The sequence below is a fragment of the Lolium rigidum genome, chromosome 7, assembly GCF_022539505.1.
Source record: "Lolium rigidum isolate FL_2022 chromosome 7, APGP_CSIRO_Lrig_0.1, whole genome shotgun sequence".
NCBI classification, from domain to species: Eukaryota; Viridiplantae; Streptophyta; class Magnoliopsida; order Poales; family Poaceae; genus Lolium; species Lolium rigidum.
The window spans coordinates 170,119,062-170,139,888 of NC_061514.1; the positions used below are offsets into that span (position 1 = coordinate 170,119,062).

General features: G+C 41.2%; 1 protein-coding gene across 2 annotated transcripts; it reads right to left on the reverse strand.

Annotated features, from left to right (window-relative positions):
• Nucleotides 1-247: 247 nt before the first annotated feature.
• LOC124670730 (general transcription factor 3C polypeptide 5) lies at nt 248-11,962 on the reverse strand. Of its 2 annotated transcripts, none has more exons than XM_047207206.1 (15): nt 11,815-11,962; nt 11,420-11,644; nt 11,116-11,344; nt 9,900-9,998; nt 9,720-9,810; nt 8,776-8,842; nt 7,193-7,235; nt 6,014-6,185; nt 5,793-5,891; nt 4,788-4,853; nt 3,160-3,295; nt 2,554-2,749; nt 1,486-1,610; nt 1,377-1,413; nt 248-702 (listed from the first exon to the last, which is right to left on the reverse strand). In XM_047207206.1, the coding sequence occupies exons 2-15, from the start codon at nt 11,612-11,614 to the stop codon at nt 530-532; spliced, it is 1,728 nt and encodes a 575-aa protein (XP_047063162.1). In that variant the 5' UTR covers nt 11,615-11,644; nt 11,815-11,962; the 3' UTR covers nt 248-529. The 2 variants fall into 2 exon arrangements, with proteins under 2 accessions (XP_047063162.1, XP_047063161.1); XM_047207205.1 differs by having other exon boundaries at nt 11,420-11,708; nt 11,815-11,830.
• Between the last annotated feature and the right edge of the window lie 8,865 nt (nt 11,963-20,827).

Genomic DNA, 20,827 nt, shown 5'->3' on the forward strand with positions numbered 1-20,827 from the left:
GCGTCTTTGCGAAGGCGCCACACCTATCTATGTGGCGCCTGTGGGAGCGGCGCACACATTGTTGGTTGGCAAGCTTGAGCTGCCACGTATAACAGAATGTGTGGCGCCCTTACGAAGGGCGCCACACAAAAAGGTTAGAAGCGTAAAATAGTTTGGCCGGAGGATCATTTTGTGCAATTTTTTCGTAAGAGTTATTTTTGTGTAAATTGCCGACCAGAAAAGGTGCATGACAGTGCCAATCCATTCCTGGAACAAGTTATCATCTTAAATATAAAGCAAAAGAAAAAGCTGGCAGGACAACTACAGTAAAAGTGTTTGTCATTACATCCAATATCATATCAACGAAGCTTGGCTAAATGTCTAGCTTCATCCAAATCAGTTGATATCTAAACAACCTGAGATGAAATCTAAATAAGCCCTAGAGCCTGTGCAGTAAGAATATCTAATAAGCAAAGTAATGGCTAGTTTGTCGCGTCATCAGCTTGTAAAATTCAATTCAATGTTGCCTTGGCACTCTCCCCAAAAAGTCCTACCCATCAGAATCTTCATCATCACTGGGCTGTTCGAAAATTTCGAACTCACCATCACTTGCTTCGGCATTATTAAGGGCGTCGCCTAATTTATCCTGGCCATGTTCATTTAGTGGGAAGCTGCGCAAAACCTCCTCAAGATATCCAGTGGACAAGCCTTCTCCAAGTGTGTCTGATACTTTTAATAGGAAAACAATTTCGGACCTCATCCATGGGAGGATTAGTTTTTGAGGTAAATCATTTTATCGTGTCAATACACAAAACACAACTATCAACATGCATATATATCAAAAAGAACAAAACATAGTTTCAACTGCAACCTAAGAATGTAAAATCTGCTAAGTCGGAAGTTTTGAAAGATTCACAAGGAAAACCAACCAGTTTTTGCTATGCAACCAGAGTCCAGTTCCTTTGTTTTTTTGCTCCAAACTAAAAGCTAAAACCCATGACGAGTCTTTGGAACATAAACCAAACTGACACTCAATCTTATCTGAGTAAGGATGTAAGTGACCTGATAATATTCCAATATTCCTTTATTTTTTTTGCTCCAAACTGAAAGCTAAAACCCATGGCGAGTCTTTGGAACATAAACCAAATTGACACTCAATCTTATCTAAATAAGGATTTAAGTAACATGATAATATTCCATGGGGTGGACTATCAGAGATACATCCTTATTTAGATTAGATCCCCCATGGAATGCACATGAATTAATTTCTGCAGAATGTTTGTAAAACTGTAGCAAAACATGTTGTAAAAGTTTTCTTTATTAACCAACATAATACCTTTACTGCTACCTTAAAGTCTATGAGAAATAAAAAATGGTAATGAATTGTATAAGGATACACGAACCATGTAAGGTGAAATCAGGAACATCCTCGGCCTACATACATATATTAGAGGATTAGTTTTTGCAGCACCCACATATAGGAAACTGGTGCAAGTAGTGACATACCATGGATGGAGAATCATAACCATCTGATTCCTCTTTATCCTCTTCTTCATCGTCATCATCATCTTCACTATCAGAGTTGTTAGTGTCCACTTGATCCTCAGATCCAGCATGTATGCCAGGTGCTTCTGCAGAACAAATGGGATTTAACAAGTATGGGTGTGCTTAAGCATCCCTCATGAAGAACAAACATATGCTCATCAAACATACGAGCTACCAACTGAGCTGAACTTTTACGTTCATCATATACGAAGTTACAAACAAAAGTAAAAGAAAAAAAGAGCATGCATAAAATTGGGTAATAGAAATATGAACCCATATGTTAGCATGCATGTATCAGTTTGTAATTTTCCTATAAAAACATAGTACTAGAACAAGTTAGAATGTGGATATGCAAAACTGTGTGCAGAAACATGATAACGTGTTCACTGCAAACAAATACCGTAGAAGATTGTGAAGATTCTACTCACAGTTCCTTTTTTCTAATGTGTTAGTACTATGAACTTTTAGGAATTTCTCGTACATTCACGAGCACCCAAACCACAATGCTACCGCCATTCCATAAAAGAAGACATATAAATTTAGTCAAAAGTCAATGTGCTCTAAGTTTGACTAAACATATAGTAGAAAATATCAACATCACAATATTGAATAAGTACATTGTAAGAAAATGTTTTATGGTGAATCTAGTGATATTGATTTGGTATTGTGAATATTCATATTTTTGTCTATATAATTGGTCAAACTTAGTAGGTGTTGACTTTTGACTAAATTTATATGCCTTGCTTTATGAATGGAGGTAGTAGCAGCACACAAAGCTAGGTTCATAAGATCCATGTCTGCATAAAATTACAGATAGAGCCATCCAAGCAGCATATTTAGCTCAATAAGAAATGTTTTGAGCCATTCAGATAGTAATATATTCATACTGCTCATAGCTCATTAAGAGGTCTACAAAACGTGAAAAACTAACCACACATTATGTCTGCAGATTGCACAGCGGCCAGAGCCCCTATGGATTGGACAAATATGCATTTGAATAGTGTTAAAGTAAGATGAAACAGAATAAACCTTCATCAACATCTTTTCTTTCCTTCAATTTCCCAGATCTGCAAAAGACTTCCTGCTTTTTCGTCCTTTCAATACGTTCATGGTTAGTCCTCAAAATGTTTTTTGCATCTTCATTAGGACATAATGAGAGGAACCTTATGCTTAGTTGTAACCTCAACATTTCAATCATTGGCTGAGAAAACCAACCTGTATATTGCTAAATAGGAGTTAGTTAGTTGATGACAAAAAGGACTACTGGTACAAGTTATGGATCAAGATTATCTCACAGATAATGATAACAGCAAAAGTTGAGTAAGCTTGGCAATTGGAAGTGGCCAGTGAAAGTATGCGAGCAGGCAAAGTGGTCAGTGAAATTTCATATTACTAGCTGTTCTCTGCCATATTTCCTCAAGATACTTAATATGACTGTACAAGGAGCTAATGAGTTAACTGATAACTATACTTCTAAAATTAGATTTCTAAAGGCCAGAGTCCACCCAAAAGACACATAATGTTAATTCACCCTCATGACATCAGTAAATAAGTAATAGTAAAGGTGGTATGCCCACACATTGTTTATGTTTTTCCTTTCCAAGAAAGCCTCAAAATAAATATGTAGTTACTCACTGAGCAAGTCGATTGATGAGAAGGTTTTCTAATTTCTGCTTGAATGAAGTCGTCCTTCAGTTCAAATAATTGCAGGGAAATGAAACTCTTCGATGGCATCCTTTCAAGCTTGCACATGTCTGACCACTTTTCAGATCTTAAATGCAAAAGGAATAAAATGTATAAGCAGGGGGGTAGAAGCATAAGCAGCAATTGTGAAGGCCTTCTTATTAAAAAGAGAAGAACTTAAACAACGTCATCCGGAACCCGCGTTCATGGACAAACAACAATACCACCAGGCCCTGGACACCACAATCATCTGGAAGAATGAAAGTGAGGAACCATATATATTTGGGCAGGTTCATCGGGATAAAGGTTCAACTGGATTGATGCAGATGAAAGTGAAGAGCTAATAAGCATCTGTTCGCCATATCGGGACACCGGGATTATATTACATAGCTCATGTACTAATCATATTAGTCATGTCCAATGACCAACAGTTCAACAGAAACCCTTGATAGAAATCAAAGTTGAACATGCATTACTACACCTACTCCCTCGGTTCCCTAATATCACTGTTACAAAAATCGGCCGATTAACCAGTTAACTGGCCGATTAATCCCTACTCGGAGGGCCACCGAGTAGCCGATAAACTGATTAATCGGCCGATAAATTGATTAACTGGCCGATTAGTCCATTAATCCCCAACTCGCCAGCTGACCGATAAGTTACCAGTTAACGATTTCCCCAACAGTGCCTAATATAAGACGTTTTGGTAGGCAATTTCAAGAGTACTTAAATAAAACCCTTAGTAGAAAACTAGAATATGCCAAAGACACTTTTTGCGATCTGTAACGAAGCTTCAACACTTTACGGGCATGCAGTGTGAGATTAGTACCTGAACCATCTATAATTTTTGACCCACATACCCATTACGGCAGTTTCACAATTAATTACATTCAAGTTCTCTACAAAGTCCAGCCCAATCACTATAAGGTGGCAGGCTGGAAACAACTATGTTCACAATAACTATACCCAAAAACTCGATGCACCACAATGAAACACAACTGCCGACTTACCTCCAAACACAGCTCCTCACTATTTACTATGTTGACCTTTTCTACGACAATCAAACTAACATAATATTTTATTTATTCCAAAGATGAATATTCCACATATTTCGCCTGAGAAATCTACGCAGCACAACATATTTGTTATTGCTCAAATCTCAGCAAGCTAATGTAAAGAATCGGTATAGTTATTCACTGTGTTTGGTGCTCTTGAAAGATGGACAGACAAATATTTTAGTTGCGGAAGAGAGTCAGCATCTTATACATAACTAAATCGTATAACACTAGCGTCCACTGGATTCGCGGGAGAGTTGGCAGAAATATCAGGATGAGCTTCAAAACGGTGCTGCCATTCACGTGCATTCTGTTTTGGACAAGGGCAGGGAGTAGAGCATGCAACTTTGCCCACTAAGTTCTTTCACCAGTATAAAAAGCTAGTAAGACTAGTATTATGAAAGTACTTTTACAACAATCCACTAATACAGGAAACCTTGGGGCAATTGAGAGCCAGATCTTTTAAAATGTTGCGGCAATATACCATTGTCTCAAAATGCAAGCTAAAAGAAACATATAACTCACCCATAGTTATTTTTCTTTTGAAGATTCCTTAGCTCATGAGGCATGCGGAAATCAATTCTCTGATATCTAGCACAAGAAAAGCAGCTTTAAAAGATTCTGGAACAGCTAAAAATATAGTTCCAAAACAAGAATGAAATGCAGAGGTGAAGAAAGATTTTGGATGCACGAAATCTAGCTATGAATATACTCTTTTTTAGGAGTTGGTTGCTCCGGATTACTTGAACATTTGGTTGCAAAGCCAAAGAATGTTTTTGACGAAGTTTCTTCTCCTCATAGATAGAAGTTACTTTTCAGGATAAAGAACTCCTCAAAGAAGGGCTTCTCAGAATATGATGGATGCTAGTTAGGAAGTAGATTTGATCATCGCTGTTAGTTAACAGGATATTTTTTTACCATGCTACTTTGGTGGTAGTGTTATAATACGATCGCTAGCATGTTACTAACCTTGGAGTAGATATGTTGTTAAACCAAGACAGACATACAGATATGCTGCTCTAGCATACAAGTCTGACAGAGGATTGAAACTGGATGGTTTTTCGCTAATCTGAATTCTGAACCAACCAGGAGCCTACAAGCTTTGGAGGATATGTTTCAGTTTCTTACTTCATCTGAGAAGACATCTAGCAATAATTTTTCCCTTCTCCTTTGCACTTTCTAATTAAGTAGCCCATTATGCATTATCCATATACTGAACAACAACATTTATGCACTTTTTTAAAAAATGATAGCAGTAGTCTAACAATGGAAGTGTCAAGCTTTTTGTCTAATACATAGTTCAGAAAAACAAGACTTGTCAATGCTTGATATTAGAGTGCTCATTTAAAACATTTTCTGATGGTAGTTTATACTTCATAGGTTCTGCAGAAGAAACGAGAGCTTTATGGTCACTGATCATCTAATGGATGTCAAATAAGAAAGTAGCTGTGCTTAGAAACAGGCTCTAGTGTCTAGGAGACATCTAATGGGTGTCAAATAAGAAATAGTTAATGAAATAGCTTTGCTTACATTCGTGACTCAGGATCTTTACGAGGATCATATTCTTTTCTGATCCAGAATTTACCAAAGGGTCCGGTAGAGAAGTAGTATCCAGCTTTAAACAGAAGGCTGAGCAAGCACACAAAAAGAAACATTACGAATGAAGAGCATGATAGTTGAAAGACATTTAAGACATATCTAAAGGCCTAAATGATAAATCGAGTCAGCAAAAGTGAAAAAAACAATGAAACCTTTTGAACTGGCCTGTTGACACCTGCACACCATCATCAAGCAAACGTTCATAAAGTGACTGTCTTGGCCACACAGGACGCTCGTCAAACAATTTGCACACAGCCATCTGCCAATCCCAGTCTGATGAATTCTTCGGTATGTGGTCTTCCCAATTGATCTTCTTAGGAACAGGTAAATGCCAATTAAGGTAACAAGGGCAATATTGTAAATTGCATCATGTCCAATGTTTGAGAGGAGTGGAAATGCAATATAGCTTAGGGAAGTGAGGAAGATAATTTGTTTTCTGGTAAGAATCTCTAAGTTGTATGTCTTACAGCAGTTGCTAATAGAAGTTGAGTTATAAGAGTAAAATGTTTATGCAAGGCGGAGTGATAACTGAAATCATTTTCAAATCGAGAAAGAAAAATCTTTGTTCCTAAGAATAAAAGGCACATAGAACTTTTCCCCTCAACACAAAATGGGATTCAGTAGAACTTCACCCCTCAACAAAAATGCGAGACTCGGGTAGGTTAACAACTATCAGTCTATCATCACAAAATCTACAGAAACATATTAACCTCCTCATGCGAAAATCTCTCTTTTCCATTTTGGGTCTCTTTAATTGTTTTGGTCTACTTTTTTTTTCAGCTCTTGATTTTCAAACTCCTCTTAGGCTTACTTTATTATTTCTCCATTTTGCTCCAAAACGACAAGGTCTAGCTATTTGAATATCACATACACACAAATGGCAATATCTTATATGCCACTCAGAGTATGCAAAATGTTGGTTCTGCCACTAAGTTACATTTTTGTATGCTACAGGAAACACATGTCAGTAATGATTCAATCCACTTTTAATGGCGACGGTGTGAAAACAAATACCTGTGCTCGATGATTACTTAGTATTCGTCTCCTTGATTTGAGGACAGTGACAATACCGACCAAAGGGCGAGCTATCAGCTACCTACACCCAGGTCATGCCACATGTTTTACCTCAGACCAAGTCACACCACTGCTAAAAGTGGCACTGCACGCTAGTGACAAATGCTTCTGATGGCAAATACAAGGCAATACAATACCCGAACTCAGATGGAAGATCCAAAATTTCATAAACCCAGAGTAATATGTAAGATATTATCCTATTATTATAAAAAAAGAACTTACACAAACTTGATGGAACAATGCTAAATAAAGGATATCTTGAATGTTGAAAGGAAGCGCAATGGTTGGTTCAATATCCATCTGCAAACAAAGAAAAACAGCCATAGTTAAATCAGTCAACAAGCCAATTCATACCAAGTACAATGGGAAAGAGAAGGCAATGTAGGAGGCGGCGGGATGAGAGGAGGTGGTAGCAAAAAATGTCCAAAATGCTATTGAAGTAAGCCCGCTAAATTAAAGAGTGCCTGAAAGCATTAAGAAACAGTTCTATGAAGGCAGTGTTCCCATTTTCCTCTAAAAATTGATGGGGCAGAGGCAGTCTATCTAACAACAACGGACTGTACCTCTACAGAAATTTCAGCATCCTATCACAAAAGAAAACCATAAACCAGCAAGATATGATATAGAGCCATGGCCACTATGAGCAATTTCCAAGTGGTAAGAGGTTACCATCTACCCTCCTTCAAAGTGATAAATGTTACAGCACCAAGTACAGTCAAAGGTACTGCATAGTTACACATATTTTTGCTTTTGCCAAATAATGTAGTGTAATAAAAGAAGAAATAGGAGAAGTGAGACAGGGAACTAACACTTCCCTAAATAACAGCCTATGTGTCAATGGTAGCGGCACTATTAGGTTAGTGGCAGGCCTATCTTCACGCAATAATGCAATACACAGCACAAAATTTAAAGGTTTAGCAACCTTGATATCAGTTTAGCTGGACTTGACAGGTTAGCGGTTTAGGGTGTGTTTGGACTGCTACCAAACCATACCCTACCAATTTTTTGGTCATGACCAAAATATTGGTTCTTGTTTGTATAGTTGCCAACTTTTTGGCTTGCCAATGCTCCACTACCAACTCTAGTTCATTTTTTTAGCCAATGTTGCCAACTTGTGGGCAAGGAATAGCTCAAGCAAAATATTGGCTAGCCAAAATTTTGGTAGGGCAATCTTGGGCACAAACCAAACACACCCTTAGCGCGCATAGACATATAGCACCCGGAAGAATTACTTGCTCTTTTCTGAGGCTTCCTTGGTGAGATTCACAAGGGCTTCCTCAAGAAGATACACATTGGCTTCGTCAAGAAACTATCAAGGAAGCGGATTTGACAGCACAACAGAAGACACATTGATATGGAGTAAACCCCTAGCAATGTCCACATGGGAAACAGTATATAAATTAAGGACTCCTTATTTAGTCGTGTGTGTTTTCTATGACTACCTGAATTTCCATGTTTTGCTACAGATAAATAAACATCATACTTCCCAGTTGTAACTCCTACAGATATCCTATTTTAAAGGAAGGTGGAACAGGAGAGATGTTGAGCATACCACCACTCACCAACTCCGTCTTTTTAATAAGGAAATCCAAATTTCACATGAATATTAATATTTGTAACTGTTAGCCCGCTTCAAAGCACTTTCAAATTGGGTGGCGTATTGCTGACCTGCTGACCACTTACTGCTATTTAGAGCATTCTTGCAATGTAGAGCCAAGTACAGTTTATGCAAAAGAGTAAAATGAGAAATGGCACAATTACAATAAGCAGACATTCCCGAGAACCTAGAGATCACTGTAAGAGATAAACAACAGAAGAAGTCCATGCAAGGAGGACATACCTCCCACCGATGCCGTACAACTCCCCTTTGCATGCTCTTGGATAGTGCATTGGACGATGGTAGAAGCCTACAAATTTATAGAAAACACTATTAAGCAATATTTAAATGATATATTCTTCGCACATATATAATATATGAAAATAGTGGAACTTTAAACAAGCTAGTACAGCTAATTCCAGATGATCTGCAACATAGACTCGCGTTTAGTCTTAAATGATTTTAATGCGTTTTGTATCAATTATGAGCAGGTCGGACAAACATGTTTTATCTAAGTTATATAAGAAGATTTGGCAAGCATTCTGAAAAAATCTGAGAGTACTGTTGATGCCTTATGGAGATTAATGACACTATCAGTCCTTTGACAGGGTTTGACCATAGGAACAACTGTGCTGATGAAGGACATTTGGCACCAGAAGTCATGTGTGTGACAGGAAGTCACTTATAGGAAAAGTAACCTACTGTAATTCCTTTTCCGTTAGGGAAAAGTAACTAATCTCATTGCACAAAGCTAAAGAGATTAGTCACTGTAGATGACAAATAAAAGAATCAGACATCCCTCACTTGGCATGTTTGCGCAATGAGTTATTCAATCAGAAGTTGTCATGATAAATCTACAAAGCATGTTTTGGCTTCCAATTATTTCAAGGCACAAGATATATCCCATGATCTTTTTTACATATCCAGCAGATATTTGATGTATCAGCAGCATAACAGAGTACTTATAAATATTCCCACATGGTGCATCATAGGAATATGTGCATCCAACACACCATATATGTTATTTTTTAGAACAATTATCAGGTATTTTATCACAGTAACAAATTTTAGGTTCAAGTTCATATGTTTACCTTCTCCAAAGGAATCAAGAGAAACGCAAATATCAAAAAAAGTTGAATAAACCGATATTCAATTTCATTGCTAAATGTGAAATTAGCATCACTTACGCTATGTTTGTCGGAGTATCCTTTATTGAGAAGAGTGGTGGTACCAGCATCATGACATCTCCATCCTCTGTTTCTAGATCTCCTGCCTTATCTGCCATGCAGGAGAGAAAAGCAATGATCAGAAATGGTAATAATAAGAAAATTGCATCATCAAAGACAGAAAGTCTGAAAGTAGCATACCACTGCCTAAACCATCTTTAGCGTTTGGACGATCTAACCGTTTTCTTTTTCTCACTTCAGCAGCATGCACTGGAACGACATGCTGAAAATCTGACATACCTGCATAAACTTGAATATCAGCAATGTACAATCTCCCGTATTCATATCGTATCCTAATCTACTAGCTATGAAAAGTAGAACAAGAGAATAATCTGTGGACACATTCTGCCAGAAGGAATCGCCCTCCTTGAAGTGGCACAACTGATGTAAGGGGTGGGTGCAGCGATGGCCACAGATATACTGATAGTTCCAGTTGTATCACAAGCCACATTTATACTACTTCATCATCTCTGCTGGTGTGCAGCGGCCAGCTGGTACGCAGTGACGGGCATGCTGCACGCCCAGGTCTCACGACATTGTTGGTCGTGGCACCATCAGGCACAATTCTTTTACGCTAAACCTTGCATAGTTTGACATGTAAACTTCCGAATTTATATATTTTGACAGGTGGTGGTACTTAGCTATCTATTCGACTCCAGAATCATAATAGTGCAAATAATATGCAAGACAAGGCTATGCCATAAATGGGCAGCTTGCGTGAGGAAAGTAATTTTAGATAATTTTACCATAAATGCAATTCACAAACTCAGTCTAGGCCGGAAGGATATATAATGTTGGGGTTTGATTAACAAGCAGAACTTTGTATCTTACATTCTTAATACCTCCATTTGTAATAAATACCTTCATCGAAAGGAAGCAGGGGGAAAAAATCTAACTTTGGATATTAATGTGTTATAAAAATATATTGAAAATAGTACCACAATATTATTCATCAAAGTAGTTTCATAATTTTCATTAACATATACATACAAAATCTGACAGTCAAAGATACAAAAATGGAGACTTTGTCAATGTCCAAAACATTGTCTATTTCAAAATAGCGGGAGTATTGTTTTAGTCCCTCAACCATAAGCAGAAAAGATGGCAGTGTGCCAGCCCAACAAAACATGTCCCTGTGCTATTTCTTGTAAAGATAGACTTGTTTAACTCAGTTTGGATTCTGAAAGAAAACATCAATCCAGATGATAAGCATTCATCTGGATGACAATCATTAAGCGGACATGATACGTTTTGGAGCAACAAAGCTAACCAAGTCTTGGAATATGACGGCCATTCCGAAAGTTTAAGAAAGACGAGGCATTTCATCGAATAGGCTGTGCTCAAACCAAACGCTCACCTTCAAAATGGTAGCCGCCATGGACACGCGCCACCACCTCAGCACGCGGCGGCGCACAACCTCCTTTGGGCCTGGAGAGGCGAAGGAGAAGGCCAGTGGAGGGCCGGTGCTCGGCGCAGGCCGGGTGGCAATAGGGGTCCTCTGGGCGGAATCGGAGCTCGATGCGGGGGGGCGCAGGGGTGGAGGCCGAGGCGGGGGTGTGGGCGGGCGGCGGTTTGTAGTTCCGGACCTACGGAACATACGAGAACAAGCTGTGAGGTGGGTCATTCCGCGGAAGCGACAGAGGTGGGGGTTTCAGGTGTACCTTGGTGATGGCGGGGAGGCCGCCAAGGGTATGGGCGGCGCGAGCGGGAGAGGAGGGGTACCCAGGGTAGTGCACGGCAAAGGCCTCGGCCTCCGGGAGTGTGCCGCTGACGGTGCCGTCCTTGATGGTGGACGAAGACTGCGGCGTCTCTTCCGCCGTCGCCGCCGCCGCCGCCATGGGAATGGGAGAGGTCATCTTCTTGTCTTGGGATGGCAATTTTCCAACCTAAAAAACGCAGCTTCCGACGCCTTACGATCCGAGGCAACGCAAACGCGTGGAGATTACCGCTCTGGTCGGAACGAAATTAGGAAGGCAGCAGTGGCATCCAAGATTCCGACATCCACGGCCGGAGGCGGCGGCGTGGGCCGGAAGGAGAATAGCGACAGGGGGCGCACCTCGTCTAAATGCTCGCGCTCGCCGCCGTCGTCTCTCCTGGATGCCGCCGTACCGCGGAACTCGCACGCCTGCCTGCCTCGCGCCGTCCCGTCGGCCTGGTGGTCGGACAGGAGCTGGTTCCTCCCGCTACCGCCGACTGAGGACCCGGCGAAGACCAGGGTAGTACCGGAGCGCCGTTAGACCAGGCCCGGCCCTACAGAGGGGGAAGTGGGGCGGCGGTCTCCCGGAACCAAGGGGGCTCAAGCGGCGCCACTCCTATACACCGACCAGGTCGGTGCCGATGCGGTTGCCGCACACCTGGTCCGTTATTGGACCTGGCCCATTTAGCGTTTTTTGCTTTCGCTTTTGTTTTCTCTTTTTTTTTCTTATTTTGTTTTCTGTTTCCTGTTTTATTTTCTTTTCTTTCTGTTTATTTTATCTTTTGTTCAAATTGAAAAAGTCTATATTCAAAAAATGTTTAAATTCGAAAAACGTTCAAATTTGAGAATTACTAAAATTCGAAAATTCTTCAAATATGAACACTGTTCAAATTCAAAAATTGTTCAAATATGAAATCGTTCATATTCGAAATTTGTTCAAATATGAAATTTGTTCAAACTCGAAAAATTTTCTAATATGAAAATCGTTCAGATTCAAAAAAAATTCAAATATAAAATTTATTCAAATTCAGAAATGTTCAAATTCGGAAATTTTTCATAGAAAACAAATACATTTTTGTTCAAATTAATAAATGTTCAAATCTGAAAAATGTTCAGATTTTTAAAAAGTGATTTCTTTTTAATTTGAAAAATATTTAAATTTGACAAATATTCAGATTTTAAAAAATATTTCTTTTAAAAAAGAAAACAAACAACAGAAAACAAAAAGAAACGAAAAAGAAAAAAGATGTTGGGCTGCGGCCCAGTTAGTAAACGGGGGCGCGCGCGGTGTGCGGCAACCACATCGGCACCAACCAGCTCGGTGGATAGCATCGCCCCTCAAGCGGCTCTGGAAACTGCAGGGCGGAGGCGCTCATGCGTCGGCAGCGCGAAAGAAGTCCATATAGCCCCCACAACTTTCACGTTATGGACGCTAAGCCCCCTCAACTTAAAACTGGCATACTTAGGGCATGCGCAATGGAGGCAGTAAGTTGATGCTTCCCCACGTCTAAAGAAATAATTAAAGAAGCTGAAACAGCATTGTAAACAATCATTACACAATGCATGGAACTGAGGCTACCACTTTAGTGAGACCCACCTTCTCTCTCCCCCAACTTTCTCTTCCTTCGCATGTGAGTAGAGCCTGGACTGCTTTTCTCCTTTATCCTCTCTCTCTTCACTCTTTTCATTTCCTTGTGATTTTCTGGCCGAAGGAGGATGCCTCTCATGCAGGAGACCCTGACACACTGCAGGGCTACTACCGAACCTAAACTCTGACATCTGATCCTAGTTGGACTGACGAGGCAGTATGCTGGGGCTAGGCGTTGGCCATGCCCTTAATCCCTTGAAGTGGGAGTAAAGAATTTGGTTCAGGCTTTTACTCTACTCGTGACTGCTGAACTTGAATCTTCTCCTCTGAATCAACTGAACTATGTTCATATAACTGTGGAAAAAGGGAAGGTCACATGTAGAGATATTGAACATGAATTTGATGTCTGGACTGAATCGATGAAGCTTAATTGGCGCTTCTTTGAAAAAGTGGTCTCTCCTACTGAGTTCAGACCAGATTTCCATCCGCCAAAGTTATTGATGAGCTTGCTCACTTTGGCAAGCTGTTTACGAGGACTATACCTGGTGCAATTATCAGCCTGGAAAATTGGACAGGTGATATTGAACCTATTGGTGTAATGGAAGAAACTTGGTTCAGAATCAAGGGTATCCCCATGAAGTTTAGAAGCAAATCCACTATCTACTATGCAACAAGTTTTGTAGGGAAGCCATTAGCTCTGGACAAGAACTGCTTGAGGAATTTTGCCTATGCTAGGGTTAAGATTGGCAGGATCTCTCTTTAGTGCCCAATACCAGGATTGGTGAAATTAAAAAAGGTTTCTATGAGTTCCAATGCACTAGAGATCTCTTTGAGCCAAATCCTTCTACATGTACTAGGACTAGTGTAGCTAAGAACATCACTGGGAATGGTGGAGATCAAGGGACTCTAAAAAAGCAAAGGACATGTGGAAATGATTCAGAAGCAGGGTCTTAGTCAGCTCCTCCAGTTGTGGGTACTGGTTCCTCTACTGGTATTCAAAGACAGCTCAACAACATCCCCAGTGCCAGGCAGTTCACAGAGGCAGAGAAAGGGAAGAACAAGGTCACTGTCCTCTACTCCTTTATGCAACATGCGGACCAAGAACCATGTTGTTCTGAATGAAGTCCAGAAATATGTAGTTGATGCCCTTGCATCTACTCAGTCAAGTAGTGTGGTGACCCTGCATACCACTGCATGTCGTAGTATGCCAGTTGTTGACATAACATGTGCGAAGTACCAATCCGCAGATATTATATCCCTCAGAGTAGTACAACAGAAACATAGTTGGTCTTCATTTCACTCACTTAATATTACAAGCCACATATTTACATCATACTGGAGCTCCTCATGGGTCCATAGAGGATAACTCAAAGGTTCTAAGTGAACCCTACTTAACTTATACAATATAGGTCGTAGCAGGCTAAGTACCATTTCTACTCGAGCAGCTAAATACTATAGAGTTCGGTGCTGCTTGACTACTCCTACTAGTGTGACTTAAGCGGTGTTCTCTTCTGGAACCTCCCCGGTTCGGTAGACTATCAGGTACTCCACCCCCTCTACTCCTCCAGAGAGGTCTGGTTCTTCATAGCAGATCCCATCTGCTTCTTCGGGTCCTTCATTTTCCTCCTCCAGGTGGTTCAGACAATCTAAGCATGGGATTATAATAGATATGAGTACGAGCGTACTCAACAAGTTCATTATAGGAAAGAGGTGTTTTATGCACTAGCTACGACACTAGACCAGAAAGTCGTATTCCAATACAGGTTTTTGTAAGAATTTCTTCAAAAGGTTACTTTTATTCCGAAGAGCTATGTTCGTCAGCCTTCACCGGGTGTCTATAACTTCATGGAGTTCCTTTCCGGCCGCGTTCGTAGTTCCAAAACCCGGAACAGGGAGTGACAGGTCACGATTCGTTACACTATGCAGAGGTGTGTTGCTTTACCCATAAGAGATCTTAACCTTGGTGCCAACCGGGCAGCTTTCCCGCCCACACTTCTATGGTGTGAGGCCCGGTATAAGGTCCTAGCCAATCATTGCATTTCTCCGCGACCCCGCACACCCACCCTTTGTTGCAGTTCCGACCTTGGGTCCTCACCGGTCAGCATATCCGTTGGATATCATCCGACCTCGACTAATATCCCCTCTGATAAGCATACCCCATTGGGTATCATCCGACCTCGATACCTTCGCCGGCCTTCTGCAACCCATCATAGACCGTATTACCGCGGGGACTTAAAGGTTCCCCACCCATCCGGTTGTTCTCGCAAGATACAACTGCTACGGTAAGCGCATCCGTTGATGTATGAGAGGAAGAAATACAACTGACTACTCTGTCCCACTCCAGATCTTATGGTTAACACGGGTCTTACGGCACAAGAATCACTGGACGACATTTGTTGTTAATCCTAGATGGATATAAACTCATTGCAATGGAACCTCCACCATACTCATACCATGGTTCCATTGCCCACCACATAGTCATATTCATAGTTATGAAAATAACATTTTTGTTTTTCATGCAAGAGTGATAAGTATAGTACTTTGCAAGTAATTTGGTAAAAATACTCAAAGTGACATGAGCAAGCGATGAACTTGCCTGATGACTGCAAGTGACAAGGTATTAACTTGTCAATGCCTACAAGTTGTAGACTAGGGTTTCGCGGAAAATAGAGGGCAAGTAGATCTCGAAGCACTACAAGAAAAGTTCTGATAGACAACGTCTCAAAATCGTCACCTAAGGGGTATTTTTCGTCGCCTATGGGCCTAACCCGACGATATGGGTTCCGTTGTCGAAACTGCGTCAGGCAAAGTCCTACGACGATTTTTTCGGTCCGTCGCGCTTGGGCGCCCTTCCGCCACGGAAAATCGGACCGTTGCGGAAGTGTTTCGGGAGCCCGTTGACTGCCGACGTCATGCAAGCGACACGTGGCGGACACCGTTAGCCGGCGGTTAACGGCGTTAACCGCGAAACCCCGTGGTAGATGGTAGGCCCACACGAGGCACCGCCACGTCTTAAGCGGGCCGGCCCATTTAGTTTGCGGGCCGGGCCGAGCTGACTTAGTTTGACCGGTCAACTATATAGGCTGGGCTGGTCCATTAGTTACGTGGGCCGGGCCTAACCTCTAAGGTTGACTGGTCAAAAGATTAATGGGCCGGCCCACTAAGCATGTGGGCCGGGCCGAATGCACTCGTTTGACCGGTCAATAGGCAAAAGGGCCGGCCCACAAAACATGTGGGACCCACTTTCATGTTATTGGGCCGGCCCATTTACCATGTGGGGTCCACCTTAAAGCAAGTGGGCCGGCCCAAGAAGTTATTGGGCCGGCTCAATTAGCATGTGGGTCCCACTTTCCTGCTATCGAGCCGGCCCATTTAGTATGTGGGGTCCACATCAGATCAAATGGGCCGGCCCACCAAGCCAGTGGGCCGGGCCAAAAGCACAGGTGGGTCCCACTTTCCTGTTAATGGGCTAGCCCATTTAGTATGTGGGGTCCACTGATACGTCTCCAACGTATCTATAATTTCTGATGTTCCATGCTTGTTTTATGACAATACCAACATGTTTTGTTCACACTTTATATCATTTTTATGCGTTTTCCGGAACTAACCTATTGACGAGATGCCGAAAGGCCGGTTCTGTTTTCTAGTTGTTTTTGGTTCTAGAAAGGTTGTTCGGGCAATATTCTCGGAATTGGACGAAATCAACGCCAAACCTCCTATTTTTCCCGGAAGGCTCCGAACACCGAAGAAGAGTCGGAGAGGGGCCGAGGGGCCCCACACCATAGAGCCGCGCGGGCTGGCCTCTGGCCGCGCCGGCCTATGGTGGGGCCACCCTGCCAGCCCTCCTGCGCCGCCTCTTCGCCTATATAACCCCTTTCGACCTAAAAACGCGATAACTCTAGACGAAACTCCAGAAAGACTCCAGGGGCGCCGCCACCATCGCGAAACTCCAATTCGGGGGACAGAAGTCTCTGTTCCGGCACCCTGCCGGACGGGGAATTGCCCCCGGAGCCATCTCCACCGCCGTCTCCACCGCCATCTTCACCGCCATCGCTGCCTCCATGATGAGGAGGGAGTAATCCACCCCCGAGGCTGAGGGCTCCGCTGTAGCTATGTGGTTCATCTCTCTCCCATGTACCTCAATACAATAATCTCATGAGCTGCTTTACATGATTGAGATTCATATGAGTTTTGTATCACTACTATTCTATGTGCTACTCTAGTGATGTTATTAAAGTAGTTTTATTCCTCCTGCACGGTGTAAAGGTGACTAGTGTGTGCACCGTGTGGTTCTTGGCGTAGGCTATGATTATGATCTCTTGTAGATTGTGGAGTTAATTATCATTATGATAGTATTGATGTGATCTATTCCTCCTTCATAGTGTAATGTGGACGAGTGTGTGCGCTATGTTAGTTCTTGGTGTAATTATGTTGATCTATCTTGCACTCTAAGGTTAATTAAATATGAACATTGAATTGTGGAGCTTGTTAACTCCGGCATTGAGGGTTCGTGTAATCCTACGCAATGTGTTCATCATCCAACAAGAGTGTAGAGTATGCATTTATCTATTCTGTTATGTGATCAATGTTGAGAGTGTCCACTAGTGAAAGCGGGATCCCTGGGCCTTGCTTCCAAGCATCGAATCTCCGTTTGTTTACTGTTTTGTTACATGTTTGCTCGCTGCCATATTTTATTCAGATTGCTATTACCACTCATACTCATCCATATTACTTGCATCTCACTGTCTCTTCGCCGAACTAGTGCACCTATACATCTGACAAGTGTATTAGGTGTGTTGGGGACACAAGAGACTTCTTGTATCGTGATTGCAGGGTTGCTTGAGAGGGATATCTTTGACCTCTTCCTCCCCGAGATCGATAAACCTTGGGTGATCCACTTAAGGGAAAGTTGCTTGCTGTTCTACAAACCTCTGCTCTTGGAGGCCCAACACTGTCTACAAGAATAGAAGCTCCCGTAGACATCAAGCACTTTTACTGGCGCCGTTGCTCGGGAGGAAAGGTAAAAAGGCACTCATACTCCGGTTCCGGTGTAACGGTACTTTTTTGGCGCCATTGTGTTTGTGCTCGAAGCTATTTCCTTTAGATCCCGCAATTGCATCTTTTTGTTTCTTGTTTACACTAGTTTGGCATAATGGACAACAATGAGCTTCTTATTCTATTTCCTGATTTAAAACATGGATTGTTTGATGCGAAAATTAAAAAACCTATGGAATCTTATTTGCATGCCGGTAGTAATATTAGTATGAACGCTTTGAACACCATTGTTGATAATAATGTAGAAAGTTCTAAGCTTGGGGAAGTCTGGTTTTCATGATCTTTTTAGTCCCCCAAGCATTGAGGAGAAAATTTTCTTTGATGATACTTTGCCTCCTATTTATGATGATTATAATGATAGTGGTCTTTTGGTGCCACCTACTATGGAGAGTAAATTTTGTTGTGATTATACTATGCCTCCTACACTTGATGAGAATAATAATGATAGCTACTTTGTTGAATTTGCTCCCACTACAATTAATAAGAATGACTATGCTTATGTTGGGAGTAGTAATAATTTTATGCATGAGACTCATGATAAGAATGCTTTATGTGATAGTTATATTGTTGAGTTTGCTCATGTTGCTACTGAAAGTTATTATGAGAGAGGAAAATATGGTTGTAGAAATTTTCATGTTACTAAAATGCCTCTCTATGTGCTGAAATTTTTGAAGCTACACTTGTTCTATCTTCCTATGCTTGTTACTTTGCTCTTCATGAACTTGTTTATTTACAAGATTCCTTTGCATAGGAAGCATGTTAGACTTAAATATATTTTGAATTTGCCTCTTGATGCTCTTTTTATCTTCAAATACTATTTCTTGCGAGTGCATCATTAAAACTGCTGAGCCCATCTTAACGGCTATAAAGAAAGAACTTCTTGGGAGATAACCCATGTGTTATTTTGCTACAGTACTTTGTTTTATATTTGTGTCTTGGAAGTTGTTTACTACTGTAGCAACCTCTCCTTATCTTAGTTTTGTGTTTTGTTGTGCCAAGTAAAGTCGTTGATAGCAAGGTTGATACTAGATTTGGATTACTGCGCGAAACAGATTTCTTTGCTCGTCACGAATCTGGGTCTAATTCTCTGTAGGTAACTCAGAAAATTAAGCCAATTTACGTGAGTGATCCTCAGATATGTACGCAACTTTCATTCAATTTGGGCATTTTCATTTGAGCAAGTCTGGTGCCCTAATAAAATCCATCTTTACGGACTGTTCTGTTTTGACAGATTCTGCCTTTTATTTCGCATTGCCTCTTTTGCTATGTTGGATGAATTTCTTTGACCCATTAATGTCCAGTAGCTTTATGCAATGTCCATAAGTGTTAAGAATGATTGTGTCACCTCTGAACATGTGAATTTTTATTGTGCACTAACCCTCTAATGAGTTGTTTCAAGTTTGGTGTGGAGGAAGTTTTCAAGGATCAAGAGAGGAGGATGATATACTATGATCAAGAAGAGTGAAAGCTCTAAGCTTGGGGATGCCCCGGTGGTTCACCCCTGCATATTTCAAGAAGACTCAAGCATCTAAGCTTGGGGATGCCCAAGGCATCCCCTTCTTCATCGACAAATTATCAGGTTCCTTCTCTTGAAACTATATTTTTATTCGGCCACATCTTATGTACTTTGCTTGGAGCGTCTGTTTGTTTTTGTTTTTGTTTTTGTTTGAATAAAATATGATCCATCATGCTTGTGTGGGAGAGAGACACGCTCCGCTGGTTCGTATGAACACATGTGTTCTTAGCTCTTAATTTTCATGGCGAAGGATGAAACTGCTTCGTTAATTGTTATATGGTTGGAAACGGAAAATGCTACATGTAGTAACTGGTATGATGTCTTGAATAACTTGATACTTGGCTATTGTTGTGCTCATGTTTAAGCTCTTGCATCATATACTTTGCACCTATTAGTGAAGAAATACATAGAGCTTGTTAAAATTTGGTTTGCATGAGTGATTTCTCTAGAGTCTAGATATTTTCTAGTGAGGTGTTTGAACAACAAGGAAGACGATGTATAGTCTTATAATGCTTGTAATATGTCTTTTATGTGAGTTTTGCTGTACTAGTTCATACTTGTGTTTGTTTCAAACAACCTTGCTAGCCTAAACCTTGTATCGAGAGGGAATACTTCTCATGCATCCAAAATACTTGAGCCAACCACTATGCCATTTGTGTCCACCATACCTACCTACTACATGGTATTTATCCGCCATTCCAAAGTAAATTGCTTGAGTGCTACCTTTAAAATTCCATCATTCACCTTTGCAATATATAGCTCATGGGACAAATAGCTTAAAAACTATTGTGGTATTGAATATGTACTTATGCACTTTATCTCTTATTAAGTTGCTTGTTGTGCGATAACCATGTTTCTGGGGATGATACGTCTCCGACGTATCGATAATTTCTTATGTTCTATGCCACATTATTGATGTTACCTACATGTTTTATGCACACTTTATGTCATATTCGTGCATTTTCTGGAACTAACCTATTAACAAGATGCCGAAGTGCCAGTTCCTGTTTTACTTGCTGTTTTTGGTTTCGAAATCCTAGTAACGAAATATTCTCGGAATTGGACGAAACGAAGACCCAGGTTCCTATTTTCACCGGAAGCATCCGAACACCCGAGAGCCGCCGGAGGGGGCCCCCGTGGGCCCCGGATGATAGGGTGGCGCGGCTCGGGCCCCGGCCGCGCCAGCCTATGGTGTGGCCACCCCTTCGACCCTC